This window comes from Erpetoichthys calabaricus, chromosome 15 (assembly GCF_900747795.2).
Source record: "Erpetoichthys calabaricus chromosome 15, fErpCal1.3, whole genome shotgun sequence".
Lineage (NCBI taxonomy): Eukaryota > Metazoa > Chordata > Cladistia > Polypteriformes > Polypteridae > Erpetoichthys > Erpetoichthys calabaricus.
Window position 1 is genome coordinate 13,710,989 of NC_041408.2, and position 18,316 is coordinate 13,729,304.

At 40.6% G+C, this 18,316-nt stretch overlaps 1 protein-coding gene across 2 annotated transcripts in view; it reads left to right on the plus strand.

Moving 5' to 3' along the window:
* sdccag8 (SHH signaling and ciliogenesis regulator sdccag8) overlaps positions 1-17,511 on the plus strand; it is a 186,590-nt gene extending 169,079 nt beyond the window's left edge. The window contains exons 17-18 of one of the 2 annotated variants that reach the window (XM_028820549.2): positions 8,190-8,316; positions 17,066-17,511. In XM_028820549.2, coding sequence (XP_028676382.2) covers positions 8,190-8,316; positions 17,066-17,095 — 157 coding nt within the window. In that variant the 3' untranslated portion in view covers positions 17,096-17,511. The remainder of the gene's footprint in view (positions 1-8,189; positions 8,317-17,065) is intronic. The other variant, XM_051919547.1, reaches the window with a different exon arrangement.
* Positions 17,512-18,316: the final 805 nt, after the last annotated feature.

Below are 18,316 nucleotides of genomic sequence, written 5' to 3' on the forward strand. Positions count from 1 at the left end.
AGCAGTATGGGCCATTGCCTTTTGGTGGCCTGATATTTACTCCGGTAGATGCAAAAGCAAATGAACTATTGTAGGATCTAATGCAGTTCATAAAGTTTTTACTTTTAGGTACATCGTTAGTTAGAAGCTTTAGTTGAGCTTTGCGTTTTTGGAGTCGAGACATTTTTTCTTTTAGAAATATGGATAAGTAATAAGGAGTATTGCACTCACTGTTAATATGGAGCCTTTTCTGCGGTTGAACGGTTAATAGTGCCTTATTGTAATGAGATCCACCTATGCTGCATAGCCGTCTATTTTGTTGTTTCTTTCGTGTTCGTGTGTTTGTTCCTGTTATCCTTTCCTTTTCGTTTTGTACCCGTGACCGTGTATTCATGACTTGTTTCTTTCTCAGCATGCAAAATATGGATAAGTAATAAGGAGGATCGCAGTCACTGTTAATATGTTTCCTTTTCTGCAGTTGAACGGTTAATAGTGCTTTATTGTAAGGAGATCCACCTATGCTGTCTAGTGTGAAGGTGTTGATGTTCACTTTAGAATATGTGGCTTTGGGTGTCACTTCTTATGGATGTGTGTGTGTGGGGGGGGGGGGGGTTGAGGATTGTTGTCACGCGAGCGTCTTCTTTCTGTTTGTGTTCCTGTGTCTTGTTTGAATCCCCCTCTTTGTGTGTGTCCCGTCCCTTGCTTGTAGGGTCTGTGGGGTGGTTTTGTGTTCTTTTTTTTTGTGTTCCATGGGCTTGTTGAATCCCCCTCTTGGTGTGTGTCCCGTCCGGTGCCTGTAGGGGGGGGGGGGGGGCGCCTCTTTTTTTTTTTTTTTTTTTTTGGGTCTAGTTTCGTGTGCAATGTGTTTCGTGCTTTGCCTGCGTTTGACTACTTTTTTATGTGCCTTTTCCTTTTTTCGGTGCTCGTTGCGCCTCATTTCTCCATTTTTCCTGTGCTCACTCCTTTTTTCTGTGGTCTTGTCCGCCTCTCGCGGCCCCTCATCCGCCTCTCTCGCCCTCTTTTGTCCGCCTTTCTCGGCTCCTCAGCCGACTCTCGCGGACTCTTTTTGCGCCTGCGCAGTACGTCTTTTTGCAGCTACGGCCCATTGCCGGATGTGCCTGCGTCCATCATCCGGTTTAGCATTCTCGGTTAGTAATATGGATTTTATATTATATAATATGGAGGCACTTGTCAGAAGGCGACTGCACATTCGGCTTCGGACGGACATGAGTGAGTGAGTGAGTGAGTGAGTGAGTGAGTGAGTGAGTGAGTGAGTGAGTGAGGAGGCAGGCGAATTACAGTGCATCCGGAAAGTATTCACAGCGCATCACTTTTTCCACATTTTGTTATGTTACAGCCTTATTCCAAAATGGATTAAATTCATTTTTTTTCCTCTGAATTCTACACACAACACCCCATAATGACAATGTGAAAAAAGTTTACTTGAGGTTTTTGCAAATTTATTAAAAATAAAAAAAATTGAGAAAGCACATGTTCTGAGGAAAAAAATGAATTTAATCCATTTTGGAATAAGGCTGTAACATAACAAAATGTGGAAAAAGTGATGCGCTGTGAATACTTTCCAGATGCACTGTGTGTATATGTGTGTGTGTGTGTGTGTATATATATATATACACACACACACATACTGACCTGTTACTTTCTCTGTAGGCAACCATCAAGGATTTGCCAAGGTAGTGATCCTTTCTGGATCAATTTCTGATCTTTTACTGTCTTCACCTATTCCATCAATACTAGATAGTCTTGTTGACCACTATAACTCAGCCCTTCATTCAGCATTAGATAAAACAGCTCCTTTAAAACATAAGGAGGTTTCCTTTAAGCGATTAGCTCCTTGGTTATAACTCAGAATTGCGATCTATGAAAAGCAGCTGGCCGACGCCTTGTGAGAATGTCACGTAAGACTGGCCTCACCGTGCACATCCAGGCTTTCTCTGACCACCAAAGAGCTTACAGAGAAGCACTAACTTCTGCCAAGAATACCCATTTTGGCAGAATAATAGAAAGTGGCCATGATAACCCAAGGGTTTTGTTCTCTGTAGTTAATAAACTACTTGAACCCGCATCTGGCCCATCTACCTCTTCTACTGAAGTCTGTGAGGAATTCCTCCACTTTTTCCGTAACAAAATTAACGATCTAAATAATTCAACTAACATAAATACATCATCTGCTTATATCTCTTCCTGTTTTCCCACTCCATCCAGCTCCTTCTCTAAGTTCTCACTAGTCACATCTGCGTTTGTTAATAACCTGCTTTGTAAGATGAGGCCGACTACTTGTGTACTGTACCTCATCCCCAGCACACTACTTAAATCCTGCTTTTATGCCATAATCCCAACTGTTACAATAATAATAAACTCATCCCTTGACACTGGCTCCGTGCCGCTCACTTTTAAAATTGCTTCTGTAACCCCAATGTTAAAGTCTGGTCTTGATGCTGACAATCTTAACAATTTCTGGCCTATTTCCCACTTACCTTTCCTGTCAAAAGTTCTTGAGCGTGTTGTAGCCTCCCAACTCACCAATTACCTAACCTCTAATAATTTGATGGAACCCTTTCAGTCTGGTTTCAGGGCGCGGCACAGCTGTGAAACTGCTCTGCTACGGGTAACCAATGATTTGCTTATGGCAGCAGACTCTGGACAAACTAGCATATTAATTCTGTAAGATCTCAGTGCAGCATTTGACACAGTCAGACATGACATCCTACTGTCCAGAATGGAGAACATGATGGGTATCTCTGGCACTGCCCTCCAGTGGTTCAAGTCCTATCTGACTGATAGGCAAGAGTTTGTTAGTCTTGGCAACAGCAGATCCAACTCAGTGCCAGTCACACAAGGAGTCCCTCAAGGCTCTGTCCTTGGTCCTCTGCTTTTCTGTATTTACATGCTTCCCCTTGGCCATATTATCCATAGCTATGGACTGGGTTATCATTTTTATGCAGATGATACTCAACTCTACTTCAATGTTAAAAGTGGAACTTCATCAGAGCTTTCTCAGCTCACAACCTGCCTTAGTGAAATTAAAACCTGGATGGAGCAGAACTCTTTAAAATTAAATTGCAATAAAACTGAACTCCTGCAAATTGGGACTAAAATGCAACTTAATAAAATGAGCTCCTTCCCAGTCCATCTTGGCGGTGATCTTATCAGACCTGCCTCTACTGCAAAGAATCTTGGTGTCACTTTTGATTCCTCCCTCTCTTATTCCGCCCATATAAATCACATTAAGAAACTTTCTTACTTTCACCTCCATAACATATCCCGTGTTCGCTCGTTCCTCTCCTTTTCTAATGCTGAGAAACTCATCCATGCTTTTATCACATCCCGCATCGATTATTGTAATTCCCTACTGGCAGGTGCCCCTTCTAATCTTATATCACAGCTCCAGCTTATTCAAAACTCGGCTGCAAGAGTCCTTACTCGAACCAGCAGCAGCGAGCACATCACAGCCATCCTGCTCCGTCTTCACTGGCTCCCTGTGTCCTACAGAATCGAATATAAAATCCTACTAATAACATACAAAGCCTTAAATAACCTCGCGCCAAACTACATCAGTGACCTTCTCCATCACTATGTGCCTGCCCGCCCACTAAGGTCCTCTGATTCTGGCAATCTTGTTGTAGCCCACACTAATCTACACTCCATGGGTGACAGGGCCTTCAGCTGTATAGCGCCCAGACTCTGGAATGACCTACCAAAATTAATCAGGTCAGCTGACTCCATGAATTCTTTTAAAAAACAACTCAAAACTCATCTGTTCAGGAAGGCTTTTAGCTCTACTTGACTTTATTACCTTTCTCTCAGTTTACTTCTCTGTCAAGATGCTCATATAACCTGTGTGTGTGTGCTAGACCATCAATTATGTTGTCTGGTTTTTTTTTTTTTTTCCAGAATTCAGTCTTAATCTTCTTTATTTATGTATCTGGTTTGTACAATGCTATATACTGTATACGCTGCCATTCTTTACTATATTCTGTAAGTGCCTTGAGCATGGGAAAGGTGCTATATAAATAATGTATTATTATTATTATTATCAGAAATGAGGAGGGACATGTGCCTATTGTGCACATTGTGAATTTTGTCCTTGCTGTGGAACAGTGGACCAACTCTTGCCCCTGCCCAGATATTTCAGAGGTCATGGGAGTCTTCCACTCTGGTAATTTGTATTTTGTTGACTTGGAAAAAGCTTAACTGTGTACCCCACTGTATGTTGTGGAATGTGAATTAAGAGACTCTGGGGCAACTGTTGCGTTTCATTTTGTCTCTGCATTTGTAGAGTGAGAGTTGTGTTTGGTGTCGACTTGAGACCATTCAGTGTGGATGATGGACTCCAACAAGGGTCCTGTTTATCTCCTGTCTTTTTCATGATTTTTATGGGAGGGATTGTCACTAGCACAGCCAAGCACCTAAGGACTTGGTTTGTGCTATTTGCAGATGATGTTGCTGCCTTGACCTCATCAGCTTGTGATCTCTGCTGCACACTGGACTAATGAATCAGCACCACAGTAGATTTACAAACATTGTACTGCAGTGTGGTAGTGAAGCAGGAGCAAGGTCCGTGGATGAAGATGGCAATTACATTTTACATCCTCATCTCTGGTCATAAGCTGTGGGTAGTGATTTGGGAGAATGAGAGCAGGTGTACAGGTGGCCAAACTGAGATTTCTGTGCAGGCTTGCTCGCCTCCCTATGCACAATGGGGTAAACAATCGGGTTATATAGGATGAGCTTGGAGCAGAACTGCTGCTACTTTGGATCAAGAGAAGTCAGTTGAGGTTGTATGTGCATGCAGCTCAGATAACACCTGAGCACCCGTCACACAGGATATATCAGGCATGGCCCTAGGGGAAGACTGAGGTGATACCTTTTGATTTTTCTGGGAGGACCTGGGAATTCCCTAGAAGGTGTTGGGGGAATTGCTGAGGACAGGGTTGCCTAGTTCAGCTAGGCATGTTGTCAAACCCTTTAACAGGACAAGTGGAGTAAAAAATGAAATAATAGTTTGAATGTCCCATCTGGTGACACTTAGCATCTTAATGGAATTGGGACATAAAAGATTTCATTTTTAATCTTTTCCGCCTCTTGTGTGTATTGCACTATGGAGGACTTACAGTTAAAATAAATAAATAAATAAATACTGGGACACAAACTCCAGCTCCTCACTCTGAGTGGGTGTTAGCTTCTCAAACTCATTGCTTTCTGCCAGCGTCAGCCATTTCTTAAATGTATTAAATGTTCCAGCAAATCAAAGCTTCAAATAGCATCTGTGAGAATGACACAAAATGACTCATCACTATTGTTACTCACCATTAATGACTGCTGCTTTGTACAAAGTGACTTTCAAGTGTAAACTTCGATTAAATTAGTACAACTGTTATGAGAGGAAGTGATGGTGCCTCTGGACATCCCTCACAGGAGGTGTACCAGGGATGGGCCACTGACAGAAGAGCTCCCAAAGACAATCCCAAAATTCTGTGGTGGGGTTAAATTTCCTGGCTGGCCTGAGAATTCCCCAAGAAGCGCTTGAGGACAGGTTGGTCTGGTCTGCTCAGCCTGGCACTTTCACCTTTCCCCTAATTCAGTAACATTAAAAAAATAATAACGAAGTTAGCAAAAATTAACCTTTTTGTGGTAGTACTAGGGTGTTGTACCATGTTAGCCATTGTGAATGTAGTGAGAAGTCGAGCAAAATGACACCTTTTATTGGCTAACTAAAAAGATTACAATACCAATATTGTAATATTCTCACTACATCCTTTTTGTGGTCAAACTTTGAAGTGATATGATATTGACTGAAAATGTTTAATTTGATTTTTACTTTCAAGAAAATAATTGAGTTTTAATTTCTTTTTGCATGAACACAGTAATAAATTAATAGAGAACTTGTGTTTCTTCCAAAAGTTGACTCTAAATTCACATGATTACAAAAGGGTAATAAGATCACTCACTCACTAGTGGGCACTCCAAAAATGCTCATTGAACATTAATGCACCTGAGTAGTATTTAGATGAGTAAGATAGAGTGTGAGTATCGGTGATTAGCTTATCATGCGTCATGAAGTGGCTCGTCTCGCAGGGCTAGACCCAATTCTCAAAGAAGAATCCAGGTGACAACTCATTAAAAAGTTTGAAGTAAGTGAGGTAAAATCTGCTTCTGAAAAGACTCCACCTTCAGGGTTTCTTCATTAAAACACCCTCCCTGAATTCCCCCCAGTCTGTGCCTTTAAATGTTTGGGGGTGCAGTGTCCAGTTTCTACTCATGTATTACACAAATTTGTAAAATAACTACGAAAAGTCAGACAAAAAGAAACTGAACAAAAAAGGCTTGACACTGAGATAAAATAGAAAGTTAAAATTGCTGTTGTAGCAGTGCTACTTAAGAACTGCATCTCCCAGCAGGGACTGCTGGGGTCAAAGGTAGCCACAGGCAGATAAAAGGAGGGCAGAGGGCAAAGAGAAGAAAAAAAGTTTTTGTTTTTGGTTTGTATTGTTTGTTGCGGTTATTTGTCGTCCCTCCTGCTGTTATTTGAACTCTGATCATTTTGTCTTGGACTGTATTCGTTTGTTAGGGTCTGGATTGTCTGTCTACCTGTGCACTGAGAGGTTGATGGTTGATTCGGGAGCGCTCCACTCTTCCGGAACCCAATAATCCAATACAGCTCTCAGTGCACAGGTAGACAGACAATCCAGACCCCAACAAACGAATACAGTCCAAGACAAAATGATCAGAGTTCAAATAACAGCAGGAGGGACGACAAATAACCGCAACAAACAATACAAACCAAAAACAAAAACTTTTTTTCTTCTCTTTGCCCTCTGCCCTCCTTTTATCTGCCTGTGGCTACCTTTGACCCCAGCAGCCCCAGCAGGGACTGCTGGGAGATGCAGTTCTTAAATAGCACTGCTACACTGTTATCAATTCAGGAATGCCGTAGCACAAGGTAACTGAAGCTTAATGATTAGTGTGTATACTGAAATTAGTGTGTCACAGAAGATACTGATAGACTCGTATGTAGACCACTGCAGACACTTGGCCCTTCACACTTGAGAAGTGCTTCTGTCTGCTACAATATCTTTAGGTCATTTTGATTACTGCATAACTATATGGTATAACAACAGCAAATAGTTAATATACAGTAAGCACTGTGGTCTGTGGATATATTACATGTTAAAATACTGCAACTGTATTCTGGCATGTTTACTGTCCAGTTAGACAGTAATGTTAATGTACTCTAGTTGTTTGTTTAGATGTGCTGAGCAGCCTCGTCTGTGGTCTGTTGGAGTGGCGTCGTCATTAGGCACACTTACTAATTTGGCCGTTTTGAGTACTGAAATCTGCATCTCCTGCGGCTCTTCTTTCTCAGCTCTCTTAATGACTGTTCTTTTTGTTTCTTTTTGACAGGTTGTTACACACCATTATTTTGAATGCATATTTTGCAATTCATATTATCACAAACCTCTCTGCCAATTCGTTCAATCTCACATCGACTCCAATGCTATTGCCCTAACTGAACAACCAAAAGCACACACAGCACCTGCAGCAATGTATCATTTACTTTACCAATAGTTCATCAAAGTCTTCAAATGACAAGGTAGAAAGACTTTACAGAACGGGCAACAGGTTATGTTTATTTTTAACACATGAAATGTGCTCTTCACACAAATGAGACATGTTTATACGGTCAATAGGGGACTTTTTAGGAGACTTTTTGGCCATAGAAAGTTCTCTGTCAGACCAGATTAATGAGCACCATTCCACAGTTGCAGTTCAAAATCACCACCCCTACTTTGAATACCACCTTCATGAGGCATTGGATTGGTTCAGAAATGTGACCCTAAGTGAGTCACCTAATTGTTTCCACCAATTTTGAAACCCAGTTCACTCATGATTGTCTCCAACCGTATGTATTATAGTTCAGTCTCAGTGAGACTATAAAGATGCTATCTTACCAATGGAGAGACACCAGAGGAACATGCATGGTAGGGTCAGCAGAAGAAAACTTTTCCTGTGTCCTAACTACAAAAATTAGCACCTGAAGCTTGTAAATGAGCATCTACACAAACCTGATGCATTTTGGAAACGAGTTCTGTGGACTGATAAAATGAAAAAAACTTCTTGGTCACAATGTTCTTTCATAGGATTTAGGATAAACTCAATGTTTTAACCAGCTGTCATATTCTTTCTAGGCTGCTCCAGCTTGATAAACATTGCAATTCAAGCTCTCAGCATGTGATGGAACTCCTGAAAAAGCAGAATGAGCTTCTCAGAGAAAGGAATGCCCTTGTTGAGGAGATGCAACACATGAAGACACAGGTTAGCGTATCATTTATCTGGCTTGTTTGTCTTTGAGAAAACACCCACGTAGGCATGAGGTGAACTTTCAAACCCCATAGTGAAAGGGATTTTAAGTTTACACTCAAAAACCCCATGATAACAAAGTGAAGTGTTTAGAAATGTTTGGAAATTTATTAAAAATCAAAATATGAAATTTTTCATTCACATAAGTATTTAAACCCATAATTCACCAATTTGCTGAACCTTTTTGGGAGCAATTATTGCTTTGAGTATTCTTGGGTAGGTTTGTACACGCATTGCACACCCATTAGACTAGGTGGGAAGTGTCATTAAACTGTCATGTTCAGGTCTCTCAACAGATCTTCTGTAGGGTTTAGGTCTGGGCCACTCATGGACAGTCAGAGACTTGTCTTGAAGCCACTCCAGCATTGTCTTCAATGTTGGCTTTTGGTCATTGCTGTGTTGAAAGATGAACCGTCACCCCAGTCTGAGGTTGTGTGCACTTCTGGAGATTTTCTTCAAAGATCTCTCTCTATTTGGCTGCATTCATTCTTCCCTCAACTCTGACCAGTCTCCTTGTCCCAGCCACTGAAAAGCTCACCCATAGCATGATGCGCTATAACCATTCTTCGCCATAGGGATGGTATTATGCAGCTGATGAGTAGTGCCTGGTCTTCATCAGAAACAGTAACTTGGAGTTCTGTCCAAAGAGTTCAGTTTTTGTCCCATTAGACCAGAGAATCTTTTTCTTCAGGATCTCAGAGTCCTTTAAACTGTCATGCAATTTACTTAAAAGTAGCTTAGATCTAAGCACAGTACCTTAAATGCCTGATTGATGGAGTGCTGCTGAGATGGCTGTCTTTCCAGTGGTTCTCTCATCTCAGCAAAGGACTTCTGTAGCTCTATTAAAGTGACCATTTGGTTCTTGGTCCCCTCCCTGACCAAGCTCCTCCTTACCCGGTTAATCAGTTTGGCCAGGCCGCCAAATCTTCACAGAGTCCTTGTGGTTCCAGACTTGTTCAGTTTCACAATTACGGAGTTCCTGGGAAAGCTCAAAGCTTTAAAGATGATTTTTATCCCCTTACCCTTAGCTGTGCCTCGCCATAATTTGATTGCGGAGGTCTACAGAGAGTTTCTTGGACTTCATAGCTTGGTTTTCGTCCTGACATACAGTGTCAATGGTGGGACTTTATATCCACACAGGTACATGTGCCTTTCTGAATGACGTCCAGTCAATTCAGTTTGCCACTGGTGGACTCTGATCAATTCCTAGACACATCTCGGAAAGAAATAAAGCAAGCATTATGCAGCTGACCATAATTTGGAGTGCCACGGCAGAGGATTTGAGTACTTAAATGAATGAGAGAGTTCAGTTTTTGATTTTTAATTAAAGTTTGCAAACCTTTCTGAAAACATGTCTTCACTTTGACATGATGGGTTATTGGGTGGAGACTAATGAGAAATAAGGTCACATTTATCCATTTAAATTTAAACCTACGACACAAGAAAGTGTGCAGAAGTGAAGAGGTCTGAATAATTTGAATAATTATGCAGTACTTTTCACAATGAGAATGATAACAAACTAAAAAAAGTAAAATAGCCCTGCTCACAGCTCAGTGTATGGTAGACAAGTTGACTTAAAGTCACAACCACAGTCCTTGTTTTCTGTCAGGTTCTAATGACACCTACTGTATGTTTCATCCTGATTGTTGTCAGCAGACAGACCTGATCAAGTGCTTTTTAATTCACTTTGCTGCATATATGGGTTGAAAAAAATAGCCTGAAATTAGCTTTGCAGTCATCTGGTGTGGTGCTCCTGTGAACCTAAAATGAAAATTCAAAGGCAGTTTACAAAGCGTAGCTCAATGCATGATGGAAGTGGGCAGCTTCAAATGGCTAAGTTATTGGGAATTACATGTAATGGCGCAACTGAGCTCTGGACAGTCTGTCCATTATGGCCCCACAGTTTGAAGTGTGTTCAACCCAGCACATGTGATGCATAAATCAGCCTCCTGTCACTGTCCATCTCATGTCCTCCACCGCAGAGGGACTTGAACTGTTAGCTAGCGACTGCTAAAGTGGCTTTAAAACTTAAACAATCCCATATTTAGCAGCCATTTGTACCCACCTTTAAAAAAAGGGTGATACAAAATGCCAAACTTTATCATCATTTGTACAACATGTCAAGATGGTGCTGGTTAATACAAAGCAAAGCCAAAGTGAGGTCCTGCTGTATACATCCAATATAATTGCCTTTTATTTAACAATGATAAAGGTCATCCATCTCTTCTCAAACCCACTTCGTGTCCGCAGGGAAATGCATCCGTCGACCATCCACTTTCTGTTTGGAGTGTGGGGGTCAGATCTATCCCAGCAGCACTGGGCTCATAGCAAAAACCAACATTCATACACAGCCAGTCATCAGCTACACTAAACCCATTTCTTAAATGAAAGAAAACTTTTATTTAAATGATAGCTGCAATTCTGCATATCCTGTTCATTTCATTTAAGAACAGAAATCACAGATGGGTTACCACGTCTCCTATAAACAACTAAAACATCCTGACTCATATGGCTCCGTTAATTCTTAGTCAGTTCTTTGCCTTATTTTCCTTGTTGCACCTCAGTTTGTTGCCAAGGTCTTATTCCTGTTTTTTTTTTTTTTAAACATCAGATAGAAATCCTTTAAATGAAGGAAATTGTTTTTGTCAATTTAAATGCAGTGTCTTGCATATAATTGTGCATTTGTGAGAAATTTAAAGCAATACTGCGCTATTTGTTTTTTTTTATTGTGTGATTTGTAGTGATGGCCAAAAAAAACTTTTAGTCTCATGCCTATAAGCTCATGTGAGATGATAAAGTTTCTGATATAACAGGCTGCGAATGGTGGTCAGCATTAAATAAGAACATCAAACTCCATGCAGGGAGCACTCGAGATGTGACCCATGGTGCAGTTAGTGCGAGGCAGCAGCAATACCGCTACGCAACTCTGTCACCTCTTTAAGTTAGAAGCTGCACCCCGACAATAATGACTGCATTATAAAACATAAAAGGCGAGTATTCTGTATGCAATTGTTTTTTCCTCTTTTCTAATCATGATCATAACAGTAAAACAAAAGTGAATGCATTATCCTCGGGGAGAAAATAAAATGAATTAAATCACTGCTGCTTGTTTGCAGCTCAGCTTTTAATGACATAAATGAGCTGAAATTCAAAGCTTTAACATAACACAAATATATCACAACAAATTAAGTTTGTCAAAGTATTCTTATTTAGTATGTTACAGTGGCAGCGATGCCCCTCTGCTCCAAGATGCTAAATCAGAATCCTGCCCCAGTCACCATTTGCCAGTTCTCTCCACGCCAGTGTGGTATTTTTTTGTTGGTGTTTGATGTAAAATGATGAATCTGTATTGGCCTTGAGCGATGTGCGTGACCAGGAATAGACTGCTGAATTTCCCTGCCTTGTACTCACTGCTGCAGGGACAGGCTCCAGCCTGTTTCCCAGGACCCTGTGATGGAAATGTGCATAGACAAGATATTTAAAATCTAGAACTCTTAAGTGATGTGGCAGCAGGTGCCTATACTAAATACAGTGGCATACAAATGTCTGGGCACCATTGCTTAGAATATCTGTGACTGTGAATAGTTAACTGAGCAGAAGATGAACTGATCACCAAAAGGCATAAAGTTGAAGATGACATTTCTGTATTTTATGCAATATAACTATTGTTTTTGATCTGTACAATTGTACAGTTAAAAAAGGAATGGAGCGCCATGCAAAAAGTTTGGGCACCTCAAGATATTTGCGGTCTCAGATAATTTTTCCCAAGGTGGTCTCAGACCTTGGACTTCGGAAACCCCAAGTGATGCAAATTATAAAGCTGTATAAATTCTCAGACTCCTCAAAGCATCCCAACAATCAGCAGCCATGGGCTCCTCTAAGCAGCCGCCTAACACTGAAACAAATAAAAGAACTGATGCTCACCAAACAGAAGAAGGCTACAAGAAGACAGCAAAGCATTTTCAGGTGTGGAGAGATCTCAAAAGAGCAGTTCATGCAAGACGGCCTAAGAATCTTGCAGAATTAGAAGTCTTTTGCAAAGAATAATGGGTGAAAATACCGCAAGTGAGAACTGAAAGACTTAAAAAAATGTTTATCAGCTGTGTTACTAAGCACTGACCGTGTCAGGTGCCCTAAGTTTCACTTCAGGCCTTTTCATTTTTTTGGTATTTTGTACCTGTGAATGATGAAAATAAAAATGTAATCTTGGTTAAAATATTAAAGAATGTGTCATGTTTAACATTTTCTTTTTCTTCACTTAACTATTCACAGTAACAGACATTTTAAGCAAGAGTGCCCAAACTTTTGCATACCACTGTATAACCTATAAATTCAGCTTCCACATCTTTTGCAGTAAAGGTGATGGTATGTGTGCGCTTTGTGCAGATTTTTAGACCTTCAGTTTACTGCAGGTACGTGTCGTAAATAAGTCTGTCAAAGAAGTGTCCACAGCCCGAGATGGCCTGGGGGAGGCGTGAAAGCTGCCCACTTTCTGTGACCGCGCTGCTCTGATGCTGCCTCACCCACTCTGCAGTGAGTCATGCTTTCTTGCTGACTCTTCAACAATGGTGCATTATGTCTGGGAGTAAAGCTGGAATTTGGCATCAGCCTTTCTTATATAAAATCTTAAGAGGCCTTTGCCGTGTCACTATTAGATTTTCTGTTAAATGGCATCTCCCCAAATGCTGTGCTTACATTTTTCCTGCATTTCTAATTTGAAGCGAAATGCTGGTGAATTAGCCTTTCATCAAAGAGAGTTGCATGCAACAGCAGAATATGACAGGAATATTTCTTAGATTGTAATTACAAAGTCATACACATCTCCTTACTGTTTTCCAGGAAATCCACAGCGTAGCTACAAAAGACATGATGGTGTCCGTCTGTCTTGTGGTGTCTCAAGTCGCCCAAATGTAGGAAGGTTTTAGTGAGTTTTAATCAAAAGACATATCTTGATTTCAAGTTGGAGTGACTGGTCTGACCAAATAGATAGATAGATACTTTATTAATCCCAATGGGAAATTCACATTCTTCAGCAGCAGCATACGGATACAATAAATAATATTAAATTAAAGATTGTTAATATCCATGTCAGGTTATAACTAGAAATATGGATGGTTAGGTAGATAATGTATGGCATGTGCACTTTTTAGACTGAAGTGGATATTTTAACAAATAACACATATATTGATGATTGTCTAGACAACTGTACCTCTTTACTTGTCTAAATGCTTATTAAATGCTTTACTACTCAAAATAATTCAACATCAGGAATTTTCTGTCAATTTTTTTCCCACTATTTCAAATCACTAGCTTTAAATATAAGTGAATTCAAAGGTGCATAAATCAATGCAGAGTGGCAGGGTCAGTATCAACTCGCCAATCAGGTTAAACCGCACAGAACTATGGGTAATATTCGCAAAATTTGCAGACTCACTTTCTATATACAGCTCCCATACAAGTCCATACACAGAAACATTTCCTTAAAAGACTTTTAAATAACCTTTCCTTTAGTGACATGACATGCTCTTAACATGCAAGGGATTTGTTTTTTTCATGAGTGTCCAATCAATTAAATTCATTCACTGCAACTGCCTAACATCGTAAGAGCAGCCCACTAGTGGCACTCATTTGTCACCGTGCTCTTATACCTTATCTTATTTGTTAGTGTGATCTCCTGGGGACCCCACAGCTACATGTTTTTATTTCAACCAGTGTGTTACTATTACTTTATATTACTGTTATACTTTAGAAATGCACAAATATATGTACTTTTGTCATGATAAGTTTTTTTTTAATCCGTTCTATAGAGCAGTTACTTCACTGCTGCTTATGCTTGTCTGCCCATTAGGAGATATTTCTTACAAAAGTGTAGACTAGTGAATGTGGAACTGAAGTCATGGCATTCAGTACTGTGTACAACCATGTCTGCATTGCTAATGAACAGCGTACAGTGCAGCCGGAAAGTATTCACAGCGCATCACTTTTTCCACATTTTGTTATGTTACAGCCTTATTCCAAAATGGATTAAATTCATTTTTTTCCTCAGAATTCTTCACACAACACCCCATAATGACAACGTGAAAAAAAGTTTACTTGAGGTTTTTGCAAATTTATTAAAAATAAAAAAAACTGAGAAATCCCATGTACATAAGTATTCATAGCCTTTGCTCAATACTTTGTCGATGCACCTTTGGCAGCAATTCCAGCCTCAAGTCTTGTTGAATATGATGCCACAAGCTTGGCACACCTATCCTTGGCCAGTTTCGCCCATTCCTCTTTGCAGCACCTCTCAAGCTCCATCAGGTTGGATGGGAAGCGTCAGTGCACAGCCATTTTAAGATCTCTCCAGAGATGTTCAATCGGATTCAAGTCTGGGCTCTGGCTGGGCCACTCAAGGACATTCACAGAGTTGTCCTGAAGCCACTCCTTTGATATCTTGGCTGTGTGCTTAGGGTCGTTGTCCTGCTGAAAGATGAACCGTCGCCCCAGTCTGAGGTCAAGAGCGCTCTGGAGCAGGTTTTCATCCAGGATGTCTCTGTACAGTGCTGCAGTCATCTTTCCCTTTATCCTGACTAGTCTCCCAGTTCCCCACAGCATGATGCTGCCACCACCATGCTTCACTGTAGGGATGGTATTGGCCTGGTGATGAGTGGTGCCTGGTTTCCTCCAAACGTGACGCCTGGCATTCACACCAAAGAGTTCAATCTTTGTCTCATCAGACCAGAGAATTTTCTTTCTCATGGTCTGAGAGTCCTTCAGGTGCCTTTTGGCAAACTCCAGGCAGGCTGCCATGTGCCTTTTACTAAGGAGTGGCTTCCGTCTGGCCACTCTACCATACTGGCCTGATTGGTGGATTGCTGCAGAGATGGTTGTCCTTCTGGAAGGTTCTCCTCTCTCCACAGAGGACCTCTGGAGCTCTGACAGAGTGGCCATCGGGTTCTTGGTCACCTCCCTGACTAAGGCCCTTCTCCCCTGATCGCTCAGTTTAGATGGCCGACCAGCTCTAGGAAGAGTCCTGGTGGTTTCGAACTTCTTCCACTTACGGATGATGGAGGCCACTGTGCTCATTGGGACCTTCAAAGCAGCAGAAATTTTTCTGTAACCTTCCCCAGATTTGTGCCTCGAGACAATCCTGTCTTGGAGGTCTACAGATAATTCCTTTGACTTCATGCTTGGTTTGTGCTCTGACATGAACTGTCAACTGTGGGACCTTATATAGACAGGTGTGTGCCTTTCCAAATCATGTCCAGTCAACTGACTTTACCACAGGTGGACTCCAATGAAGCTGCAGAAACATCTCAAGGATGATCAGGGGAAACAGGATGTACCTGAGATCAATTTTGAGCTTCATGGCAAAGGCTGTGAATACTTATGTACATGTACTTTCTCAATTTTTTTATTTTTAATAAATTTGCAAAAACCTCAAGTAAACTTTTTTCACGTTGTCATTATGGGGTGTTGTGTGTAGAATTCTGAGGAAAAAAATGAATTTAATCCATTTTGGAATAACAAAATGTGGAAAAAGTGACGCGCTGTGAATACTTTCTGGATGCACTGTATATTGTGCCAACTATACAGAAATAGGTCAATTAAAAAGAAAATGGCAAAGGAAATTCAAGCATTTAAAGTTTTGGGAAAAATACAAATATTTATTTATTTTTTTAGAATAAGAGACAGTCAGCTCCCAAATGTATAATTCCTTCAACATGTATAAATTATGAACTGTATGAAAAGAAAACCGTCTAACTTCCCTAATCTTCCATTAATATCCACACTTGTTTTAGCTAGTAATGAAAATATTATTAGTGGTATTTGTAATTTATCAACTAACTTCCCGGTGTGTAACCACAGTAAAGTGATCTAATGTAACACCCTTGCCATGGTAGCCAGAAGTCACTTGAGGTCCCTTCGGCGTCTGCTTTCCAACTAAGAAGCCGGCCTCTCCTAGTGGAGAAAGTACCAGTCAGTCAGTCAGTATGTCTAAGGATCACTCATGGCATACACTCATTAACAATCCGTGCAAAGCACAGTATAATTCAGCTTAAGGCAATCCACTTATCGTCCGTCCATCCATCCATTATCCCACCTGCTATATCCTAACACAGGGTCACGGGGGGTCTGCTGGAGCCAATCCCAGCCAACACAGGGCACAAGGCAGGTCCTAGTGTATCCACTTATTGTTCAAGGTTAAAATTATTCAAAGTATATCAGGGAATTGTGGCATGATGACACATCTCACAGAGCAAAGTGCTGGTTTGAATCCCTGTCTGGTCACTATCTGTGTGTTGTCTGAATGCTCTCCTGCTTCTTGGAGTTCTTCTATGGGTACTCTAGTTTTCCTGCCATATCCCAGAGATGTGTATGTGGCTGTTGAGTTGATTTGGTCCAGAAGGATTTTCTGGTGTCTTTCCACAATTCTTTCTTCCCTGATGCTGCTGCTGGGCTCTGGCCCCTACATTTCAATGCAGATGAAGGAATTAGATACACAAAATTTCAAGCGCTTTTAATACAGGACAAGTAGAAAGCATGGTGGTGATTGTTTTGCCTAATAATGTGACAGTCAATGGAGAATTGCGGCCTAAAAGTGTTACTGTTAGGATAAATTGTGGCTCTGTGTGAGTCTGCCTAGAAATAAGAATCTTGAAAAATGGATGGACAAATGGTTAGCTTCTAAATCAGCATTTTTAATTTTTTTTCCCCCCAGATACTGACATTCCCCAAACTGGAATGCTAATGACAGCATTCAGACCGTGCTTCTTCAGAACCTTCTCCAGATCTTACATCACTTGGGATGTGTGTGGTCAATGAAGAAACTGTTGATGTGAAATACAGAGTACACAATCAGTCAATTTAATACTAATCTGCTCATGATTTTATTTTAAGAGTTTACTCATCTACTGGAGCCATTTGTATTATTAGTATGTAATCATCATGCACATTTTAACCAGATGATGTAAAACTGAGGATTTTTCCTGACTTTTCTACTGGTTTCTAAATTATTGCCATTTTGAGAATAAACATTTTTTCAATGAAAAAAGTCAACACTAAGTTTTATATTATTATGTAGTGACAAATCATCATCAATATGCTGCTGACAGTCGAAAAAGCAAAGAGCTCCTAATTCCTCGGCCTTCATTCATCTTGTACCCGGGTTGGACATAAGACTACTGAAGAAGCCCACAACAGCTGTGCTTTGTTCTCAACATCTTTCCTTATTTCTCTTCCCTTTGTAGGATTCACACCAACACAGACCAATTTTGGTTCAAAGCAAAAATGATTACACTGTACTTAATGTTGTACTACCTGTCAAATTGAAGTTTTACTGTCTATGAGGGGCTGCAGTATAAGTGCACACTATTATACACTGTTTAAAACGTCAGCTGCTTTATGAGGTAACACACTTTTGAGGTGTTTGGCACTGAAGATATGGCGCATGGAAGCACAGCTCCCATGAAATATGGATTTTCTGCAGGGGAAGGTGGTGGCAGTCGTGGTCTATAAAGTAGCATCACTGCATTTGAATTGGGCTAATCAATTTTGAAATTTGATTTTGGTTTTTACTGAAGGACTGTATGGTGTTTACTAACAGCTTGCTTCTATATTTATTATGGATTTTGCTCTGTAAAGCAGCAGATTTTTTCAGGTAAACGAAGTGCTTGTGGTGTTGATGGATCTTATCGGCTAGTGAGTGGAGCAACAGAGACCATGGCAGCGGTGATGACAGGTAAGATGGTTATTTAATATGCTTATTTATAGTCAATCAAGTTTTTTAGACAAAGGCTTAAGAACTAGTAGAAAGAAATACTCCACGTGGTTTGTAGTGATAGCCAAGAAAAAGTTTGAATTTCATGTTTCCATGAAGATGAAGTATCTTATCGAATGGGTGTCAATGGAGAGCAGCACTGGACCACACCAAACAATCTAAAAAAATCCATGGAAAAAAATGGACCCTTTA